This window comes from Mustelus asterias, chromosome 12 (assembly GCF_964213995.1).
Source record: "Mustelus asterias chromosome 12, sMusAst1.hap1.1, whole genome shotgun sequence".
Lineage (NCBI taxonomy): Eukaryota > Metazoa > Chordata > Chondrichthyes > Carcharhiniformes > Triakidae > Mustelus > Mustelus asterias.
The window spans coordinates 91,277,922-91,300,110 of record NC_135812.1 but is presented as its reverse complement, the minus strand read 5'-3'; the positions used below and the strand labels follow the sequence as shown (position 1 = coordinate 91,300,110).

The 22,189-nt window shown below is 42.4% G+C and overlaps 2 protein-coding genes across 8 annotated transcripts in view; one reads left to right on the top strand and one right to left on the bottom strand.

Annotated features, from left to right (window-relative positions):
• arsg (arylsulfatase G) overlaps window positions 1–22,189 on the bottom strand; it is a 139,372-nt gene that overhangs the window by 73,135 nt on the left and 44,048 nt on the right. The window contains exon 1 of one of the 5 annotated variants that reach the window (XM_078225601.1): window positions 10,354–10,489. The exons of 2 other annotated variants lie outside the window; for them this stretch is intronic. The gene's annotated coding sequence lies outside the window, so the exon portion shown is untranslated. Of the gene's footprint in view, window positions 1–717; window positions 837–10,353; window positions 10,490–22,189 lie in introns of those variants that run through there. 2 more of the 5 variants (XM_078225603.1, XM_078225602.1) reach the window with 2 other exon arrangements.
• The window catches only part of LOC144501679 (monocarboxylate transporter 7-like), a 41,446-nt gene continuing 29,868 nt past the window's right edge, over window positions 10,612–22,189 (top strand). The window contains exons 1-3 of one of the 3 annotated variants that reach the window (XM_078225598.1): window positions 10,612–10,988; window positions 11,454–11,538; window positions 14,251–14,501. In XM_078225598.1, the coding sequence (XP_078081724.1) occupies window positions 14,267–14,501 (235 nt within the window). In that variant the 5' untranslated portion in view covers window positions 10,612–10,988; window positions 11,454–11,538; window positions 14,251–14,266. Of the gene's footprint in view, window positions 10,989–11,453; window positions 11,539–14,250; window positions 14,502–22,189 lie in introns of those variants that run through there. The other 2 variants (XM_078225600.1, XM_078225599.1) reach the window with 2 other exon arrangements.

The following is a 22,189-nucleotide window of genomic DNA, read 5'->3' as shown; positions in this document are numbered from 1 at the left end:
GCTTTTGATCACCACTTGGTTTCTGACTCTTTTTACATCTTTACCCTGCAGGGATCTGGTGTTGATCATCTGGGATCTAATCATTCTAGATGGTATCAATGTAATTTTGCTGCCCAAGCTGGATCCTTGTCTCAGCACATCTGCAAATAAACGTTTCCAAAATGGATGAAGAGCAATCAAGGCCTTCTTCACCCTTTGGATGCTACAGCTTGGATCCTACAGCCAATTGTAACAGTCCTATCACTGTTCTGTATGTAAACTCCCCACCTGGCACAGACTAGGGATCAAAACAGGGATCTTTCTGTCTGCACGGTTCAGAGATGGAGACTCTTCCACGCTTCTTCCAAAAATAGATGCCATCCCCTCTTCTACTGCTAGAGGAAAAGTATATTCACGAACACTAAGGTAAGTTCATATCAAGAGCTTTTTAAAAATTCTACTTTAGTAGCAGCTGGAATTTGAAAGAAAAGTACCAATAGGCAGATGCTGCAAGCGCACAGGTGCCAAAACTAATGTGTGGATGCTTGCAGCAAAAAGATGCCTCCTGATGCCAATTCTGTACTTACATTCCAACTGAAGGAACTGACTGCCACTGCACACAATAAATGCAGATTTAGCACTGTAAATAGAAATGCACAGACCTCTGTTTCGGTAGAGAATAGAGTACCGTAAGTTTTATGCAGATGCCGAAGGAAAATGAAATGGTCTGGAACAGACCTGTATAAGGACTTAGACAATAAGTTGCAAAAGGCAGGCTGAAAGCCTCTTCCCGTCCCCTTAGGTTGGCAACCGTGAAAACAATCCAGTCTAAACTTCCGCAGACGGCCAATTACAAAGCACACCGCCTAAGGGAGTAAAAGCAAAGGTGAAAGTATTGGCACAAGAATTCCATGTAGTAGACAGTGTCATATTTGCACCAATTAATCATTATTTGCAGCAAACAGAATTTTTAGGATCAGCTATTTGTACATCCACTGGAGCAGTCATCAGTGTACAATGGTGTAATATAGCAGTAATGTGCTGTGCATTTGGAAGTTAGTGTATAGCCTTTAAAAAGCCAATTCTGGCTGAGGGCTCTAGCAGCAGTTAAATAGCAGAACACTTGGCTCATTTCAGTTCACTGTTGAATACCTTGGCTGAAATCCCATGTGTGTTTGTGTCATTTGTCCAGAAAAACCAAGGTGGCAAACCATCTGGTTCAGAGTTAGATAGTCGCCAGAGAGTGGGACAGTGTTGGTAACTAGGGGTGATCGAAGACAATAGTTTTGGTCTTCCCAACATTTTGTTAGAGGAAGTTTCTGCTCATCCAGCACCGGATATTGGGCAAGCAGTAGAGACAGTACAATTTAGAGGCTGTGGAGGGGCTGAGAGAGGTAGTGGTGAGGTAGAGCTGAGTAACATCAGCGTACATGTGGAAATTAGCATCGTGTTTCATGTCACTGAGGGGCAGCATGTGGATGAGAAGCAGGAGGTACCAAAAGTTGGTCCTTGGGGGACCAGAGGTACATCTATGGGAACTGGACAAGAAGCCATTTCAGGTGATGCTTTGGTTACAGCAATACAGTCCTGATAGAGAGACAGTGCAGAAGGATAATTGATCAACTATTAGAGATTGCAGACAGGAAAGGGAGGACAAGAGGGATAGTGTAGCTTTGTCACAGTCACATAGGATGTCATTTATGACTTTGATAAGAGGCATTTCATAATGTGGCAGGGAGTACACCCGATTGAGACGGATTCAAACATAGGGCTTCAGGAAAGAAATGAACAAATTTCAATGGCAACAACATGCTCAAGGGCAAGATGGGCGGCACTGTTGCCTCACAGTGCCAGGGATCTGGGTTTGATTCCCGGCTTGGGTCACTGTCTGTGTGGAGTCTGCACGTTCTCCGTGTGTCTGCGTGGGTTTCCTCCCACAGTCCAAAGATATGCGGGTTTCGGTTGACTGGCCATGTTAAATTGACCCTAGTTTCAGGGGGATTAGCAGAGTAAATATGTGGGGTTACGGGGATAGGGCCTGGATGGGATTGTTGTCGGTGCAGGCTCGATGGGCCGAATGGCCTCCTGGGCTGTAGGGATTCTATGATTCTATGAGTCTGTATTTTGCAAGGAGGAGAGTTTAAGCATTTTGAGTAGAGGAGTAATAACAGCAGGTTTGAAGGAAATAGTACCTGAAGGAAAAGAACCTTAAACAATATTAACTAACATGGGAGCCAGGAAGGGATGCTGGATGGCCAGTAATTTAATGGGAATAGGTTTAAGAGAACAGGAATTGGGTCTCATGCACAAGGTGAGCTCATTGAGGACATGAGAGGGAATATGAGAGAACCACAGGAAGAAACAAGTTTAGGGCTAAACTTTAGTGGGGAGGGTTAGATAGTTGGAATGTGAAAATGCATTGTAAGTGAATTTCAGGAGTTTTAAGACACAGAAGGAAATAGGATTATGGAGGGAGAAGATGGATGGAATTGATCTGAAATGGCCATATCGTAGCAAGACCACTTCAGTTGGCAAGGTCAAGGGAGTGTGGTTGTGAATGTGGGTTGGAGAGTTTACATGGAGGGAGAGACATGGGAGAATAAGAGGACAATGAACCCAGAGGAGACAGGACATGATGAATTGAGATGGAGGTTAAAATGATCTACGATGAGAGATCATTTGGTGCAAAAGCTAAGGAGAAAACCAATCAAGATAGTTCAGTATGGAAATTGGCATGGTACTTGGCACGCTGTTTAAAAAAGGAAGGAGACAAAAGGCGGGTAACTATAGGCCGGTCAGCTTAACGTCTGTAGTAGGGAAAATGCTGGAATCCATTATTAAAGAGGAGATAGCAGGGCATCTGGATAGAAATGGTTCGATCAATCAGACGCAGCATGGATTCATGAGGGGAAAGTCGTGCTTGACGAACATGTTGGATTTTTATGAAGATGTGACTAGGGCGGTTGATGGAGGAGAACCGGTGGATGCGGTGTTTTTGGATTTCCAAAAGGCGTTTGATAAGGTGCCCCATAAAAGGCTGCTGAAGAAGATTAGGGCACACGGAGTTGGGGGTAGTGTGTTAAAGTGGATTGGGGACTGGCTATCCGACAGGAAGCAAAGAGTCGGAATAAATGGGTGTTTTTCCGGTTGGAGGAAGGTAACTAGTGGCGTGCCACAGGGATCGGTACTCGGGCCGCAACTGTTTACCATTTATATAGATGATCTGGAGGAGGGGACGGAGTGTAGGGTAACGAAGTTTGCAGACGACACAAAGATAAGTGGAAAAGTATAACGTTGAGAAATGCGAGGTTATACACTTTGGAGGAAATAATAACAAATGGGATTACTATCTCAATGGAAACAAATTAAAACATGCTACCGTGCAAAGGGACCTGGGGGTCCTTGTGCATGAGACGCAAAAGCCCAGTCTGCAGGTACAACAGGTGATCAAGAAGGCAAATGGGATGTTGGCCTATATTGCGAGGGGGATAGAATATAAAAGCAGGGATGTCTTGATGCACCTGTACAGGGCATTGGTGAGGCCGCAGCTGGAATACTGTGTGCAGTATTGGTCCCCTTATATGAGGAAGGATATATTGGCATTGGAGGGAGTGCAGAGAAGGTTCACCAGGTTGATACCGGAGATGAGGGGTTTGGATTATGAGGAGAGGCTGAGGAGATTGGGTTTGTACTCGTTGGAGTTTAGAAGGATGAGGGGGGATCTTATGGAGACTTATAAGATAATGCGGGGGCTGGATAGGGTGGAGGCGGAGAGATTCTTTCCACTTAGTAAGGAAGTTAAAACTAGAGGACACAGCCTCAAAATAAAGGGGGGTCGGTTTAAGACAGAGCTGAGGAGGAACTTCTTCTCCCAGAGGGTGGTGAATCTCTGGAATTCTCTGCCCACTGAGGTGGTGGAGGCTACCTCGCTGAATATGTTTAAAGCGCGGATGGATGGATTCCTGATCGGTAAGGGAATTAAGGGTTATGGGGATCAGGCGGGTAAGTGGTACTGATCCACGTCAGATCAGCCATGATCTTATTGAATGGCGGGGCAGGCTCGAGGGGCTAGATGGCCTACTCCTGCTCCTATTTCTTATGTTCTTATGTTCTTAAGATCATTTCCTTGTATCACTCCCTGCTAGTGTTGTCCTGTCCCTTCCTAACCCTTCTTTATGCATCTGACTCTGGAAAAAAAAAATCTCCCTGAAATTTACCATTGTACTTTCAAAATCCCAACTGTCGAGCCTTTGGCCTACAATTCATCATCACATTTTTGCAATTACTGATTTACTAAATTCTATCCATTCCCCATTTGATGTATTTTTCTCATTAGAACTATTATTCTTTCACCCTAATCATTTTCGCTTGAATACCCTTCACCGTGCCTGGGGCAGCACGGTGGCACAGTGGTTAGCACTGCTGCCTCAGCGCCAGGGACCTAGGTGCAATTCCTGGCTTGGGGCGCTGTCTGTGCGGAGTCTGCACGTTCTCCCCGTGTCTGCCTGGGTTTCCTCTGGGTGCTCTGGTTTCTTCCCACAGTCCAAAAGACATGTTGGTTAGGTGCATTGGCCATGCTAAATTTTCCCTCAGTGTACCTGAACAGGCGCCGGAGTGTGAAGACTAGGGGATTTTCAAAGTAACTTCATTGCAGTGTTAATGCAAGTCTACTTGTGACACTAATAAATAAACTTTAAACAAATCTGCTCCCTGAAGTCCAAGGGATGCAGATTTGAATGTATTTTGTGAATAACTGATTTAACCGTGAATCATCAGATCTAGCTGGACCACTTAAAGCTTTAGCAGATGGTCCAGTCCATTGCTAAAACTGCTCACTATTCAAAGATAATCTAGTAATGCAAGATAATCTAGTGATGCAAGATAATTCCTGGCTTCCCTTCACCACAAACCCTCTTCTCATAGAAGCTTATTGATTTTTTTTTGTTACCAAGATCAAGACTATCTGTTCAACTACCTCTGCTGCTTCTTTTCCATTCCCATAGCCCATCGGGACAAATTTCCCCAAATGTTCCTTTTTGCCCTCGCCTTGAACTCGCACCTTTCTCTAGATTGTATTCTTTTTACTGCTCTCTCTGACCTTTGACAAGACCCTTGATCCTATTCCAACCAATCTTGTGACCACTCAACTTGCCTCCCTGGGCATAATGTCAGCTGATATTGTAAAAATTCCCTCTTTCTGCACTCCTTTTAAATTTGCTGTCATCACACTTTGCATCAAAAACCCTATCATGATTGCTCTGCCCTTGCTAACTATGGCCCCCATCTCAAACCTCTGTTTCCTCTCCAAAGTCTGCAGTTTGCAGATGACATCAAGGCTGGTGGCATAGTGGACAGTAAGAAGGTTATCTAGGATTGCAACGGGATCTTGATCAATTGCGCCAGTGGGTTGATGAATGGCAGATGGAGTTTAATTTAGATAAATGCGAGGTGATGCATTTTGGTAGATCGAACCAGGGCAGAACTTACTCCGTTAATGGGAGGGCGTTGGGGAGAGTCATAGAACAAAGAGATCTAGGGGTACAGGTTCATAGCTCCCAGAGTGGTGAAGAAGGCAATCGGCATGCTTGGTTTCATTGGTCAAAACACTGAATACAGGTGTTGGGACATCTTGTTGAAGTTGTACAAGACATTGGTAAGGCCACACTTGGAATACTGTGTACAGTTCTGGTCACCCTATGAGAGAAAGGATATTATTAAATTAGAAAGAATGCAGAAAAGATTTACTAGGATGCTACCAGGACTTGATGGTTTGAGTTATAAGAAGAGGCTGGATAGACTGGGACTTTTTTCTCTGGAGCGCAGGCGACTTAGTGGTGATCTTATAGAGGCCTATAAAATAATGAGGGGCATAGATCAGCTAGATAGTCAATATCTTTTCCCAAAGGTAGGGGAGTCTAAAATTAGAGGGTATAGGTTCAAGATAAGAGGGGAGAGATACAAAAGGGTCCAGAGGGGCAATTCCTTTCACACAGAGGGTGGTGAGTGGTAGCACAGTGGTTAGCACTGCTGCTTCACAGCTCCAGGGTCCCGGGTTCGATTCCCGGCTCGGGTCACTGTCTGTGTGGAGTTTGCACATTCTCCTCGTGTCTGCGTGGGTTTCCTCCGGGTGCTCCGGTTTCCTCCCACAGTCCAAAGATGTGCGGGTTAGGTTGATTGGCCAGGTTAAAAATTGCCCCTTAGAGTCCTGGGATGCACAGGTTAGAGGGATTAGCGGGTAAATATGTGGGGGTGGGGCCTGGGTGGGATTGTGGTCGGTGCAGACTCGATGGGCCGAATGGCCTCCTTCTGCACTGTAGGGTTTCTATGATTCTATGTTTCTATGAGTGTCTGAAACAGGCTGCCAGAGGTAGTAGTAGAGGCGGGTACAATTTTGTCTTTTTTTAAAAAAGCGTTTAGACAGTTATATGGGTAAGATGGCTATAGAGGGATTAGGGCAAACGTGGGCAATTGGGACTAGCTTAGTGGTTAAAAAAAAGGGGGCGGCATGGACAAGTTGAGCTGAAGGGCCTATTTCCATGCTGTAAACCTCTATGACTCTAAGTCCTTGAACACACTGTCACTTTCCAAATCTGTACCCATCTTTTCTTTTTCTCACAATTCCATGTTTGAATTCTTCCAACCAAGTTTACAGCCTGGCCAAATACTGAAACGGCCCTTACATCATGTCACAAATGATTTTCCTGTGACTATGGCCATGATAAACTATCCCTCCATATCCTCCTCCAACTAGTATGCAACCTTCAACACACTTGGCCATACCCCATACCATCTTCTTCAGTACTTCCCCTCCGTCATTCATCTGGGTGGAACTGTTCTGGCTTGGTTCCTTCTCATCTTTCAAATTGCAGACAAAGAATCATCTGCAATAGCTTCCCCTCCATACTTAACTATTACCCCTGGAGGCCCCCAAGAATCTATGTTTGCCCTCTTTGATTTCTCATCAATGTGCTACCCCTCAGCAATATCAGCTGAAAACGCAACAGAATCCCCATGTATGCTGATGGCACCAGCTCTATCTCACTCCATCTTGTAGCCTCCTCCACCATCTCTGATTTGTACCACACAATATTGGATGAACAGAAACTTCCTCCAACTAAGTATTGGGAAGACTGAAGACATCGTCACTGATGTACACCATAAACTCTGTTTTCTGATTACCATTTACATTCCTGGCAATTGTGTTAGCAAAGCAATGCTGTTTGCAGTCTTGGTGTTGTGCTTGATCCTAAATGAATTTCCAACCACATATCCACAAGTTCAAAAACTCACTACTTCTACCTCCATAACATACTCAACTTTGACCCTGCTATCTACTGCTAAAACTCCCAGGTACGCTTTTATTACCTCCAGACTTGACCATTCCGCTGCTCTCTTGGTGGCTTCCCATTTTCCACCCTACATAAACTTGAGATCATTGAAAACATAACAACCATATCTTGTTACACCCATCACCCTTATGCTTGCTGACCTTCAGTGATTCCTGGTCCAATAATGCCTGAGTTTTAAAATCCTCATCCTTGTTTTCAAATCCCTCCATAGCCTTGTCCCTTGCCATCTATGCAGCCTACTGCAGACCTACAAGCCTTTAAGATCACTATGTACTTCCAATTCTGGCCACTTGCATACCCTTGATTTTAGTTGCTCCACCAACGACAGCAGTGTTTTCAACTGCCTTGGCCCTAATCACTGGAATTCTCTCCCAAACTCTTTCTGAAATTCCCTGGAGAAGTCTCTCTACCTCTTTTATGATCTAAAGTTTATTTATTAGTGTCACAATTTATTAGTGTTACATTAACACTGCAATGAAGTTGCTGTGAAAAATTACTTAGTTGCCACACTCCGGCGCCTGTTCAGGTACACTGAGCGAGAATTTAGCACGGCTAAACCAGCATGACTTTTGGACTGTGGGAGGAAACCGGAGCATAGAAATCATAGAAACCCTACAGTACAGAAAGAGGCCATTCGGCCCATCGAGTCTGCACCGACCACAATCCCACCCAGGCCCTACCCCCATATCCCTACATATTTTACCCGCTAATCCACGCATCACAGGACACTAAGGGGCAATTTTAGCATGGCCAATCAACCTAACCCACACATCTTTGGACTTTCCTCCGGAGCACCTGGAGGAAACTCATGTAGACACAGGGAGAACGTGCAAACTCTGCAGAGATGGTGACCCAAGCCAGGAATCGAACCCGGAAACTGACCTCTTTGATCAAGTTTCTCATCGTCTGTCTTGAAATCTCCTTCTGGGACTTGATAATCTTACTTCCATCATTCTTGTTAAGTGCCTTGGGACGTTTACTATGTCAAATGAGTTATATAAATGTAAGTTGTTGTCGATGTAGATATCAAAATAGTTGAATATAAGCCAGAGTCAAACTGTGTAGTGCTTTAGTCAAACTGCACCATGCATACATACATGCATACAGTTCTGGTCATCAAGATGCAAGGGAGTTCAAAGCAGAGACCAACAGGGCCACAAAGCCAATCATTAATGTTAGAGCATTGAGGTACAAGGAAAGACGAAAAACATTCAGGCTTGTCAGCCTAGAAAGGGGGCCTCTGAGGCAACACTGAGAGTTATATAAGATAGCCAAAAAATCTATTCCTGGCCTAGGCATCAGCAACTGGCAGCTGTCTGAGGCTGAACCAGATTGCTTGTACCATGTTCCATTTAACCCTGAAATGAACTTCCCAATCACATACCAATGACATCACTAAGTCTGCCTATTTCTATAGCTCTAGCAAAGGTTCACTGTGACTCGAAACGTTGGCTCTATTCTCTTTCCACAGATGCTGTCAGACCTGCTGAGATTTCGCTTTCCTGTTTTTTGCTGCCTATTTCTATCTCTGTGACATCACCTGACTTTGCCCCTACCTCATCTGCTGCTGAAACCCTCATCTATGCTTTCATTATCTCCAAACTTGACTCTTCCAGTGCATTATCACCCAAACACCCAGGTTCCATCCTCTGTAAACCTGAGGCCATCCAAAACTCTCACCAAGTTCTGTTCATCAATCAATTCTGTGCTCACTAATCTACACTGGCTTGAGTTCAGCAATGCCTCGATTTTAAAATTGTAATTCTTGTTTTCAAATCCCTTTACAGTCCCTAGTTCTGTCATCTCATCTGGCCCTACAATGACCCTACAAGGAATCTGCAATCCTTTAATTCTGGCCTCTAGAATATCCTGATTTTAATCATCCCTATATTTGGCAGCCGTGTGTTTAGTTGTCTGAATCTAAGCTCTGGAATTTCTTCCCAAAACTCCTACAACTCTGTCCTCCTTAAAACCTACTTCTTTGTCCAAGATTTTGATAATCTATCCTAACATCTTTTGTGGCTTAGTGTCAAAGTTTGTTTGATAAAATTCTTGTGAACAGCCTTGGGACATCCTACTGCATCAAAGGTGCTATATAACACAAGTTGTTGTTATAAACTGCTGGCTTTCCTACACAGTAGCACAGTGGTTGGCACTGCTGCCTCACAGCGCCAGGGACCTGGGTTCGATTCCCGGCTTGGGTCACTGTCTGTGTGGAGTTTGCACATTCTCCCTCTGTCTGCGTGGGTTTCCTCCGGGCGCTCTGGTTTCCTCCTACAATCCAAAGATGTGCTGGTTCGGTGAATTGCCCATGGTAAGTTCGCCCTCAGTGTACCCGAACAGGCGCCGGAGTGTGGCGACTAGGGGATTTTCACAGGAACTTCATTGCATTGTTAATGTAAGCCTACTTGTGACACTAATAAATAAACTTTTTAGTTGCCAATGTTAGGATGTGCTCCAACTATCTGAACCCACAGTATCTGCCAATATTTTTCATTTCTATCGCTACTGGGTGAACAGTTGAAATCTCCTTAAAAAGATCACCAGCATTAAGTTAATTAATGATCTTAACAAGCAAAAGAAAATGGACTTTATACCCAAACTTTTGTTTTTGTTCCAGATGAGTAGGAAGTGACAGAGCAGCACGAAACATGGTACAGTCAATTAGACCTTTCTACATTATTCATAACCATTTTTTTTGTTTAAAATGAGGTAATGCAGAATGTCAACACTACTGCAGGCAAGGGGGCAGGTTTATACCAATCTTTTTGGGGAGGACAGGTTTATACCTGAACCATAAATGGTCTGCATTGGGATAGCTTCAGTTAAGGTATCATTTACAGCTCTGACGTTGGTTTCTTTTGCTCCAACCAGAGAAAGTTGTGAACTGATATTCAATGTGAACACCAGTGCGGCTCAAAGAGACTCAAAAATTGCAACCTCTTCTGGAAGGCGTTCATGTAACACGGGGATGGAGTGAAGGGAGACACAGTCTGAGGATGACTCCTCTTCCGCTTTAATTTACCTCTTCGACAACTCGCTCTGAAAGTGGAACCATAAGAAGCCATCCGGTTTGCCTTCGCATTTGACTGGAATAAACCTGCTCAACCCGGTGGCGTCTGCCCGCGTGCACGCGCACTCTCGCTCCCGAGCACGAGGAGAGGGGGAGCGAGCCAGAGAGAGAGCGCGTGCGCGGCCACGAGGGGCGAAGGGAGAGGTCCGAGGCGCGCCCCCGCGGGGAGATCAGGGGTGCACCGCGCGCCCTGCCGGCATGGGGGTGCGCGTGCACGCCGCCGGGAGCGCGCGCAGAGACCGGCTGGAGCCGGTATATAACAACACGAAGGCGAACAACAAGTAGTCTCAGAGGAAAGGGGAAGACGGTGAAAATCTGCAGAGACAAAGTAACAGAGCAGGGTTACAGTCAGTGTGTGAGAGGGATACAGAGAGAGGGATACAGTGAGGGATACAGTGAGGGGGATACACTGAGAGAGGAAGATCCAGGCTGGACAGCCAGCGACCTTGGCACATCGCTGCATCTTCAGCCCTCCAACACACTTGGCTAAGAGCAAGCAACGTTAAAACAGTTAGGGTTGTAACCAATGTATCCGACCAAACACCAGCAGATTCGGTGTGTTTTACCTTCCTGGGGGAACATTAAAGGTAAGTCTAGTTTTTTTGCCCGCAGAGCTGGACTTCCCTTCAACTGTTTTTACCCATTTGTGTTAATATTTATGTGGTCTTAAACCTTCATGAAAAGCGTCCCCGTCCGATCGATAAATATCACTTGGGGGGTGGATACATTAGTCCCTGGATACAGTCTTCATCTTAAGTATTTCTAAGCACGATAAACCATACTGATCAACTAGACTTTTTACGCGTCCCCATCCGATCGATAAATATCACTTTGAAAAAAATACATCAGTCCCTGGATACAATCTTTATCTTAAATATTCCCAAGAACGATAAACCATACTGATCAATTAGACTTTTTGAATGCACATTTTTTATTCTATCTCTCGGATCCTACAAGGGTCAGCTTATTTCCGCTAAGACTAAACTGTTTATATTTTGTGGATAATGTAATTCATGGTTTTGGTGGATGCTTGATTTTTTTTTCTTCCTCAGACCCAAAAATCAGGCCAACAACTTGAGGATAATCCACTACAAGGGGGATCTCGAGTCAATTTGGAAAAGCTGCAGCACTCGGCTGGTGAGTACAGTAGCAATCTTAGGCGGTTACATCGTGCGAATGAATACACGTCAAAGGACTTGAGGTAGGGTACAAATAATGTAACATAAGAAATCCGCCTAATGTTATATATCTCGCTCTCACCGAAATTCCAAAATTTGTTTTGCATTTTAAAGAACTTCGAACACTTTTTAAACAAAAAAAATTCAGATAAATTGTGAAAAAAATTCATTTGGGTGCAGTATTTCGGGACACCTAAATACGTTTGGATCAAGTTGGTTGTAATTGCAAGGTGCTGGTAGGATTTCCAGTAGAGGAAGTGCAGATTTACCGCATCTCCATCAGGCGATCTGTGTGGGGCGCTCTCCTTGGCACCGATTCCAGTTTTGAAAAAAAAATTTAAGGCGTGTAGAAGTTACATCACGTTTCTGTCTTTAAAATTGCAACCACATTAAAACTTTTCCGGTCGTTTTGTCAATATCTCGCTGAAGAGAAGTGAATAATGTGTGGACCGCCATTAGGAAATGAAAATCTAAAGACCCATATTTTTTTTTAAAAAAAGGTTGATTTAACCGGCGCAGTGGGCAAGCCAGTTGCCTGCATGCGGGATTATAGCACGATGCCACTGAGGTGCTCAGTGCTCCTCCAGCTGTTGAGTCGCACTGCGTGCAATCGCTTTGACATGCAGGCTGGCCGGCAGATGGTGCAAAAGAGGAATCTGCCTTGTCCCCAAACTTTTGGTTGCTTGAATAAAACACACACGCTGCCAGTCTGAGACTTTAGTGCCTTGATGCTGGGAATGACAAGCGTTTAAAATAGTCAGTGTAGCTTGCCTTTCCCGGATATACATAATTTAAATTACCTGTCCAATTATTTTTGTTCGTTTTGGATTTGTCTACAACCTGCCAGCTAGCTATGCAGATATTTTATATCCTCTTGATTACCGAGACCTTTCACTTTCCTTGGCTTCCAATGAATGAGCAACACCGTTTGTGTGTAGCATGATATTTGGCAAGAAATACCTTGGCTATCAGATCTATCCATTAGAAATAGGATCGAGCCTGCTTTGCCATTCAGTAAGATCGTGGCTGATCTGTGACCTTGGCTCTACTTTCCTGCCTCTCCCCCCATAATCCTTGACTCCCTTGTTGATCAAAGGATCTACTTAACTCGACCTTGAATATATTCAACGACCCAGCCTCCACCGCTCTACATCCTGAGGTAGAAAATTCCAAATATTAAGGACACTCAAGAGAAGAAATTCCTTCTCATTTCCATCTTAATGCGAGACTCCCTATTTTAAACTGTGCTTCCCCACCAGATGAAACCTCTCAACATTCTGCTTACCAAGCCCCTTATAGTTCTAACCTTTATTCATAGCCTTGATGTGGAGATGCCGGTGTTGGACTGGGGTGGACAAGATGAGAGGTCTGGAGTTGCATTTAGGCACGGCCAGGCAAGGATGGCAGATTTCCATCCCTAAAGGATATTAGTGAACGAGATGTTTCTTTCATGGTCATCCTGACCGATGCTAGCTTTTCATTTAGATTTACTTAATTAACTGAATTTAAATTTCTCAGCTGCTAGGATGGAATTTGATCTCCTGATCATTGGTCTGAGAATCTGGATTACTAGTAAGTAAGTAAGTACAATGACATGTTATGTTACTGTACTAATAATCCAGGGCCTGGACTTATTTAATGGTTTCCAAAACACATGCATTTTATGCACTATTATAAATGCAGATACAGTTTCAATTCACACTTATATGATGTGGTTCTCTTCACACACATCTTGTGCAGAGATAACAGGAATTCTTGCAAAAAGCCTAAAAATAATGAAAGGTGCTTAAATGGAAATACCTCATTTAGAAGTGCAAATACATATTACACAGCTCAAATAAAGACAAGAATTTAAAGACCGCAAAACAATATATTTATCTGTACTGGAAGTTGGAATATAAATCCTGAAAACCAGTTGCCTGTTTAACTTCACTTTATCACAATTAGACTCTCCATTCCCTTTTTACATCTGGTTAATCCAAACACCATTGTTTTGTGTGAAACTCTGGAATCATAGTACTGGGCAGGTCTTGATGGGCATTGGTAACAAGCTTGTAAAGAGTTATGGAATACAGATGGAGACTGAATAGTACAGCAATAAACAGTGTGAATGGGGTAAAACCACGGATTAAGATATGAAGATGGGAGACAACTAGGGGCAGGCGAGAAGGTTGAATTCATCTGATTGTAACGTGTTGTCTACAGTCTTTACAAGTTTGATAGCAGCAAGTATGTTGGTTCATAACATTCAATAAACCTTGTTTGAATCCATGTCGTATTATCCTTGGGCTTACAGGTGCAGGACTGTAACAATTGTCTGTAATACTAAATTCACAATCTTAAGATTGAGAGGCACCTCCTGATGGATCTCTCTTTTACACTCTGCACCTTAATTAGATGTTTTCTGGGTACCTCAGAGATAAATATTGTGACTAAGTGTTTAATTTGCAAAGTAGTTTAGGCTTCATTTGATTTGAGAATTTCATAACACATCTGTTCTCCCTGTTTTCTGCAAAGTGTGTTTGCTATTATAAGGTCTGCATGGTCATGTGTGCACTTAAGCCTAAGCACGAAAAAGCTAATATTCATATTCTGAGGACAATCCAAGCACTTGAGTGTAATGACTAGTTTAGTATCTTAAAAACTGAAACAGCTCTTTTCTTAAATACAGCAAACGGATTGTGGAAATGACCATGTCCATGGAAAACACAAGAAGATGCACAACAAACATTTACACAAAAGCTCCAGATGGAGGTTGGGGCTGGATCATAGCCATTGCATTTTTCTTTGTAGAAGTACTCACCTATGGCATAATTAAGTCATTTGGTGTTTTCTTCAATGACTTAATGACTTATTTCGATGAGTCCAACAGCAGAGTGTCCTGGATATTATCTATCTCTGCGTTTGTAATGATGTTTACAGGTAAAGAAGACTTTCAATATCTCTCAGTTTTTGGTCATGTTCACTTTTCTGGTTTTGTGTTGAACTTATTAAATGTTATCCTTGATAATTTTCAGTAGCCTACAGACTTCATGTACAGTACTGACAATATTTAATCAATTGAATTTGGCACACCCAAGAAAAGTATGCTGGAAATTACAGCTGCAATCCCACACACTTGTTATGGTTTGTTTATAGCTTTTTTTAAAAAGATGTGCAGTTCTGGCAACAGTTCTAGAAATATAAAGGGGTTTTCTTTATTTCAATATCATTATCTGTAGTTTAGACTGGAGGAAATGTTTGTATTACTACTGTTAAATGCCTTTATGGTTTTTAATCACGGTTTGGGGCTTGAGGAAATTAAGAAATATGCACTGAACAGAACCAAAAGTGAATGCAGTAAAGATAAATACGTAACAATTCAATGATTTGAGAAGAGTTTGCATTAACATAATCTATATAGTGTAATCCAAGTAATTGAAGTTTTTTTTTACATGAAGGGAAAGATATGGATTAATTCAATCATTCAAATTAGCAGTTAACTGCATACAAGTGCAATAAATTCCAAATTATCCAAAAAATCAAATTTAAGAGTAGAATTTACCTTAATTTGTGTATGAGTTCTGGAGTCATTCTGCCTTAGCTCTGAAAGTGGCTTTGAGTACTTCAGCAACCTAACTTATCCTTGACCTTTGTGCTTTAAGATCAAGTTTAAATTATAAGTTAACTCTATTCAGCAGCTTCACAGCTATTTGGCCATTACTATTTTTTTTAAATGCATTTATCTATAATGCAGGTGGCATAATCTTTAAAATAGAATAGAGAGATTATATAGCCCAAGACTTAGAGATATATTTTCCTACTGTTGAAGTTCAATGATGAATATAAAAGGTGCTGTTTTTAAGAAGGGTACGTTAACTTTCAACTTAAGCAGTTGAAAGAAATTACCCTGACGTACTCTTATTAGTGTAATATCGACACCCCCAATTTCCTAATTATACGTACGTTGTACAGGAATTCAATGTTAATCTTATTTTTTTTTATTTCCACATTTTTTTCATTCTTTTTTAAACTTGCCCATTTGTTCTATCTTGTTAAAATACCTTTATTATCTACATCCATTTACTTTTCCATTTTGTTCTTTGTTTCTTTCCTCCTTTCATTTTAATGCATCAGCTCCGATCCTCCTGCTTGCTTTATTTTTTTCTCTCTCTTGATTAAATGAAGATATTGAACACTTCTTAAATAAAATGTTTGCTGAACTCCAAAACTCAAATCTGTTTGACAACGCAGCCAAACTGAGATCTGATCACAGCAGCAGGCCTTTAAATGTTGAATAAATTTTCTAAGGTGTTTCACATAATTATACAAATGGTCACAGGGAGATGGACAAGTTTGGTGGAAATTCTAGAGCTTACACGCCTCAGGACATGGCCAGTAATGATGAGGTTAAGGGAGGAGGTGCACAGATTCGGGGGATGGGGTGATCAAATGCAGGGTTGGAGGACACTGGGTGAGTGAGACTTAATTGAATCCCTACAGTGCAGGAGGAGGCCATTTGACCCATCGAGCCTGCATTGACAACAATCCCACCCAGGCCCTGTCCCTGTAACCCCACCCTGCTAATCCCCTGACACTATGGATCAATTTAGCATGGCCGATTAACTTAACCCGCACATCTTTGGACTGTGGGAGGAAACTGGAGCACCCGGAGGAAACCCACGCAAATACGGGGAGAATGTGCAAACTCCACACAGACAGTGACCCCAGGCCGAATTGAACCCTGGGCGCTATGAGGTAGTTGTGCTAACGACTGTGCCACCTTGCTGTCCTTAGTGTGTTATAGGATATGGGCAGCTGGGATTTGAGTGAACTGAAGATTAGAGGGTAGAGAATGACAGTCTAGCCAGAAGAGCATTGGGATAGTAGAGTCTGGTGGTGACATGAGCATCAATTAGAGTTCAGTGGCAGGTTCGGATGGAGAATCCTTGAAGATGGCAGGGCATGTTAATAAATTTAACAAAGCATATTATTATCGTAGGCTTTATTGGTAGAGGCATTGAGTACAAGAGTAAGAAAGTAATTTGAAGTGGTATAAGACACTAGTTAGGCCTTATCTGGAGTACTGCGCCCAGTTCTGAGAATCGTACTGGAGGAAGGATGTGAAGGCATTGGAGAGAGTACAGAGGAGATTCACACAAATGATTCCAAGGATAAAGAACTGTAGCCATGAGGACATATTGGAGAGGACTGTTTTCCTGAGAGAGAAAAGGGCTGAGAGGAGACTTGAAAGAGGTGTTGAAGATCCTGAGGGGTGTGGACTGGTTAGAAATTGTTCCCACTCAATAGAGCATCAAGAACTAGAGGGCAGAGATTCAAAATGATTGGCAAAAGGAGTAAAAGTGATGGGAAGAAAAAATGTTTCATCCAGAGGATGGTTGGAGTCCGGAACAAATTTCCTGAGAGGCAGTAGGGACACGTTCAATCGAGGTATTCAAAAGGGAATTATAGCAGTAAGCCTTTAAATATTGAATAAATGTTCCGAGATGCTACACATAATTAGACAAATGGTCAAGGGCCTTAAAGGCAGATTGTTATCTAAAAGAAAGAATGTGCAAGGTTATGGGGATGAGGCAGAGGAATGGGACTAGGTAGAGTGCTCTTTCAGAGAGCTAGTGCAGACTTGACAGTTGAATTGCCTCCTGCACTGTAAAGATTCTGTGCGTTGAAGAAGGGATGGAGGTGAGTGATGTTGCAGATGTGGAAGTAGGTTGTATTCACGATGCAAGATAAGATTGGAAGCATAGCTAGGAATTTGACCAGAGTGTTATGACTATGAGCAATCTGGTTCAGTTTAGGGCAAGGAGAGCCAAATCTGTGGCAAGATTATGGAGATTGTGGCAGAGGCTTATGCTGCTGGCTTTGGTCTTTGGAGGAAATTGGGACTAATCTAAGACTAAATATAAGCAGTGCAGATTGACAACTCTAACATGGTAGACAGTTTGAGGTATATCTGGGTCTCATCGCTTACATGTAGAAGTTGAACCTTGTTCTGCAAAAAAATGTCACCGGGGAGCATGTCAATAAGGAACAGGAATAGATCAGTGATGGAACCTTAGAGAACCAAGATCTTTGGAAGTTAACAGCATGAGTATGCAATAGAAACTATTGCTTGATATGTGATGGGTATGATCACACAAACAAGCATGGAACCAAGCCAAGACAATTCCATTGTGCTGGAGAGCAGAAAAAAATCATTGGAGGTGGATTGTAGGATCAACCATATGGAAAAAAGCTGCAGAGAAGTTGAGGAGTACATAGAGGATATTGTACAGTGGTCACAGTCACATTGTATGCTATTAGTAACTTTGTAAGGCTGCTTCAGTGCTATAGCAGGGATGCAAAATTGATTTGGAGATTCAATAATGGAATTAATTGCAGGCAAGGCGGATACAAAGAGAGGGAGCCATTTGCAATTAATCATGAAGGCCAGAAAAGTAAGTTAGGCAGACGAGCAATTCAATGGCAACGGAATGGGTGTAAATTGAGAGATGGATACTCAGCAAGACCTTGGAGTCCTCATGCATCAGTCGCTGAAAATCAGCGACTGGTACAGCAGGCAGTAAAGAAGGCAAATGGTATGTTGGCTTTCATAGTGAGAGGATTTGAATATAGGAATAGGAATGTTTTACTGCAATTGTATAGGGCATTGGTATGGCCACATCTGGAGTACTATGCGCTGTTTTGGTATACTTTTCTGAGAAGGATGTTCTTGCTAATAGAGGGACTGTAGCAAAGTTTTACGAGGCTAATTCCTGGGATGGCAGGATTGTCATACAAAGTAGGTTAGAATGATATTCACTAGAGTTTAGAAGAGTGAGGGGATCTCATGGAAACTTATAAAATTGTAACAGGATTGGACAGAGTAGATTAGGAAAAAATGAAGGGGGAGTCCAGAACTAGGGGTTATAGTTTGAAGGTAAGGGATAAACCTTTCAGGACTGAGGTGAGGAGAAATTTCTTCACCTTGAGAGCAGGGAATCTGTGGAATTCACTACCACAGAATGTAGTTGAGGCCTAAACGTTATGTGATTTTAACAAGAAATTAGATACAGCTCTTTGGGCGAAAGGGCTCAAGGGATATGGAGGAAAGACAGGATCATAGAAACATAGACAATAGGAGCAGGAGTAGGCCATGCCCTTTGAGCCTGCACCAACATTCAATATGATCATGAGTGATCATGCACTTTCAATATCCCACTCTCACTTTCTCTCCATGCCCCTTGATCCCTTTAGCCACAACTCCCCCATGAACATTTCTAACAAACTGGCCCCAGCAGCTTTCTGTGGTAGAGAATTCCACAGGTTCACAACTCTGAGTGAAGAGGTTTTTCCACATCTCAGTCCTGAATGGCTTACCCCTTATTCTTCGACTGTGACCCCTAGTTCTGCACTTCCCCAACACCAGGAACATTCTTCCTGCATCTAGCCTGTCCAGTCCCATCAGGATTTTATATGTTTCTATGAGATCCCCTCTCATTCTTCTAAATTCCAGTCAGTACAAGCCCAGTCAATCCAGTCTCTCTTCATATCTCAGTCCTACCATTCCAGGAATCAGTCTGGTGAACCTTCACTGGACTCCCTCAATAGCAAGAATGGCCTTCCTCAGACTAAGAGACCAAAACTGCACACAATACTTAAGGTGTGGCCTCACCAAGGCCTGTATATCTGTCGCAAGACATCCTTATTCCAATACTCAAATTCTCTTGCTATGAAGGCCAGCATACTAATAGCTTTCCTCAACACCTGCTGTACCTGTATACCAACCTTCAGCGACTGTTCCACCATGACACCCAGGTCACGTTCCCCTTTTCCTAAACTGCCACCATTCAGATTATCTTCCTCCCTGTTTTTGCCACCAAGCGGATAACCTCACACTTATCCACATTATACTGCATTTGCCAAGTATTTGCCCATTCAGGCAGCCTGTCCAAGTCACCCTGCAGCTTCTTAGCATCCTCCTCACAGCACACTCTGCCACCCAGCTTAGTGCCGCCTGCAAATTTGGAGATCTTGCATTCAGTTCCTTCACCCAACTCATTAATGGATATTGTGAATAGCTGGGGTCCCAGCACTGAACCCTGCAGCATCCCACTAGTCACTGCCTGCCACTCTGAAAATAACCCATTTATTTCTACTTTCTGCTTCCTATCTGCCAAGCAGTTCTCTATCCACATCAATACATTACCCCCAATACCATGAGCTTTAATTTTGCTCACTAATCTCACTCTTCCCTAAAGGATCTCACACCACAAGGTTGCTAATTAATCCCCTCTCATTACACAATACCCAGTCTAGGATGGCCTGCTCTCTAGTTGGTTCCTCGACATATTGGTCAAGAAAACCATCCCTTATACATTCCAAGAAATTCTCCTCCATTGCATTGCTACCAGTTTGCAGATTGAAATCATCCATGATAACTGCTGTACCCTTACCGCATGCATCTCTAATTTCCTGCTTGATGCCATTCCCAACGTCACTATTACTGTTTGGTGGTTTGTACACAACTCCCACTAGCGTTTTTTGTACTTTGGTGTCAGCAACTCTGCCCATGCAGATTCCACATCGTCCAGGCTAATGTCCTTCCTTACTATTGCATTAATCATCTCCTCTTTAACGCAACGCAACCCCACTCCCCTTTCCTTTCCGTCAATCTATCCTGAATATTGAATATCCCTGGATGTTGAGTTTCCATCCTGGTCATCCTGGAGCCAGGTCTCCGTGATCCCAATTACATCATATCCGTTAATGACTGTCTGCGCAGTTGATTCATCCACCTTACTACAAATGTTCCTTGCATTGAGACACAAAGCCTTCAGGCTTGTTTTTTTTGGCATTTATTGCCCTCTTAGAATTATGATGTAATGTGGCCCTTTTTTGATTGGTTTCTCTGTCTTCCACTTTTCCCCTGACTGCATTTTGTTTCTGTCCCCACTTTACTTCCCTCTGACTTCATGGGTACTTCAGGATATTGAATTTGATAATCAACCATGGTCATAATGAATGGTGGAGAAAGCTCAAAGGGCTGAATAGCCTACTCCTGCTTCTATTTTCTACGTATGAAGTTGGTGTAGGGTTTCATGGACTATCTGAGCTTAGAGAAGACATGTAGGAACATAAAAACATAAATTCAAAAGTAGAACAAGGAATTTTGAGGAAGTTTTGACTTGTTGGGGAAAGGGGAGAAGTAGTGGGGCAGCTGAAAGTTAAAGGTCTCCTTCAAAAGTTTGATTCTCAAACTACTGTCCAGGTAGCATTGAAACAAAGATTCTTAAAAGTCCTTGAGGAAAGAGATGCTTACGTTGCCTATGTATTCTTCTGTCTAAATTCCTGATGTTCCAACCAAGTAGAAAGTGACATCTTGTGCCTTTCCATAGGAAGGAATCAGAGTCAGACTCATATAGCCCAAAGATCACTTTCATGCTGCAACATCTAACTGCAACATTTTGTTACTTGCAATTTGGCTATGGGACAACATAATATTGACTTAATAAGCCAGTTCCTCAATACAAATTTAGGAACTGTTTATTCTTCAGAGCACTCAATAGTTATGTTCTGGTCTCCATGTAAATCCACTCGTGAGTTGCATCTGAACCATCAAATAGGAAATACAAATTTGTTGGGCAGAATTACAATGGTCTTATTATTTATTACAACATATAAAAAAGATCCTTAATGGAAGCTTGCATGTTTTTGTCCCCACTCCTGCACTTGCCAAAAAACTCATGTATGTTACTGGGAACCTTTTTGTTTTTTGCTCCTAATGCCATGGTATAGAGGGTTAATTCACCAGCTGTGACTGAATGGATTAATCACTTCAGACACACAGAATTGGATAACATTGCATCCTCCAACTCTGATGAAAGGTTAATAACTTACTTTTATTGTTGCCTATCCATAAGTCTCCTGGAAAAGTACTATGTTGTTTCCAATTTTAAAAAAATAATTGTTAATTTATCATATCCTTGATTATGATTCTTATGATCATACCATACTTGGAGTACTGTACTGGTCATGTTATAAAAAGAATGTAATGCAAACAAGTTACAAGGGTAATATGAGAATTGAAAGCTTATACAAATCAGGCAAATGTGAAGAGGTTTGGTCACTTTCCACTTGAATTGAAAAGGCCAAGGGATGACCTAAATCAAACCTTTCACAATTTTGGTGTTGACAGTGTTTCCACTTGAGGGTGATGAAGATCAAAATGAAAGATCATCAACATAAGACAGTTGTCAAAAAATCAAATATGGAACTCCAGGAAACGTCTTTACCTGGAGAGTGGAGAGAATGTGGAATTCGCTATTACAGGAAATAGTTGAGGCGATTAGATGCATTTGAGAAACTAGATAAGCATATGAGAAAATATAGAAGATTATGCTGCACGTTCAGTGAAGAACAATAGGAAGAGGCTTGAGTGGAGCATGAATGAACTGGTTGGGAAAAATAGGCTGTTTCTGAGCTGTATATTCCATGTAATAATGCTAGGAACTTGTAGCTACATCTTAATTTTGCATTGGAGTTCAAAACTCTAGTATGGAGGCTTTTAAGTGTCATCTCTGCTTGTACTATTCTAGTAGATAGCATTGTGACCTGGAACATTGCAATTT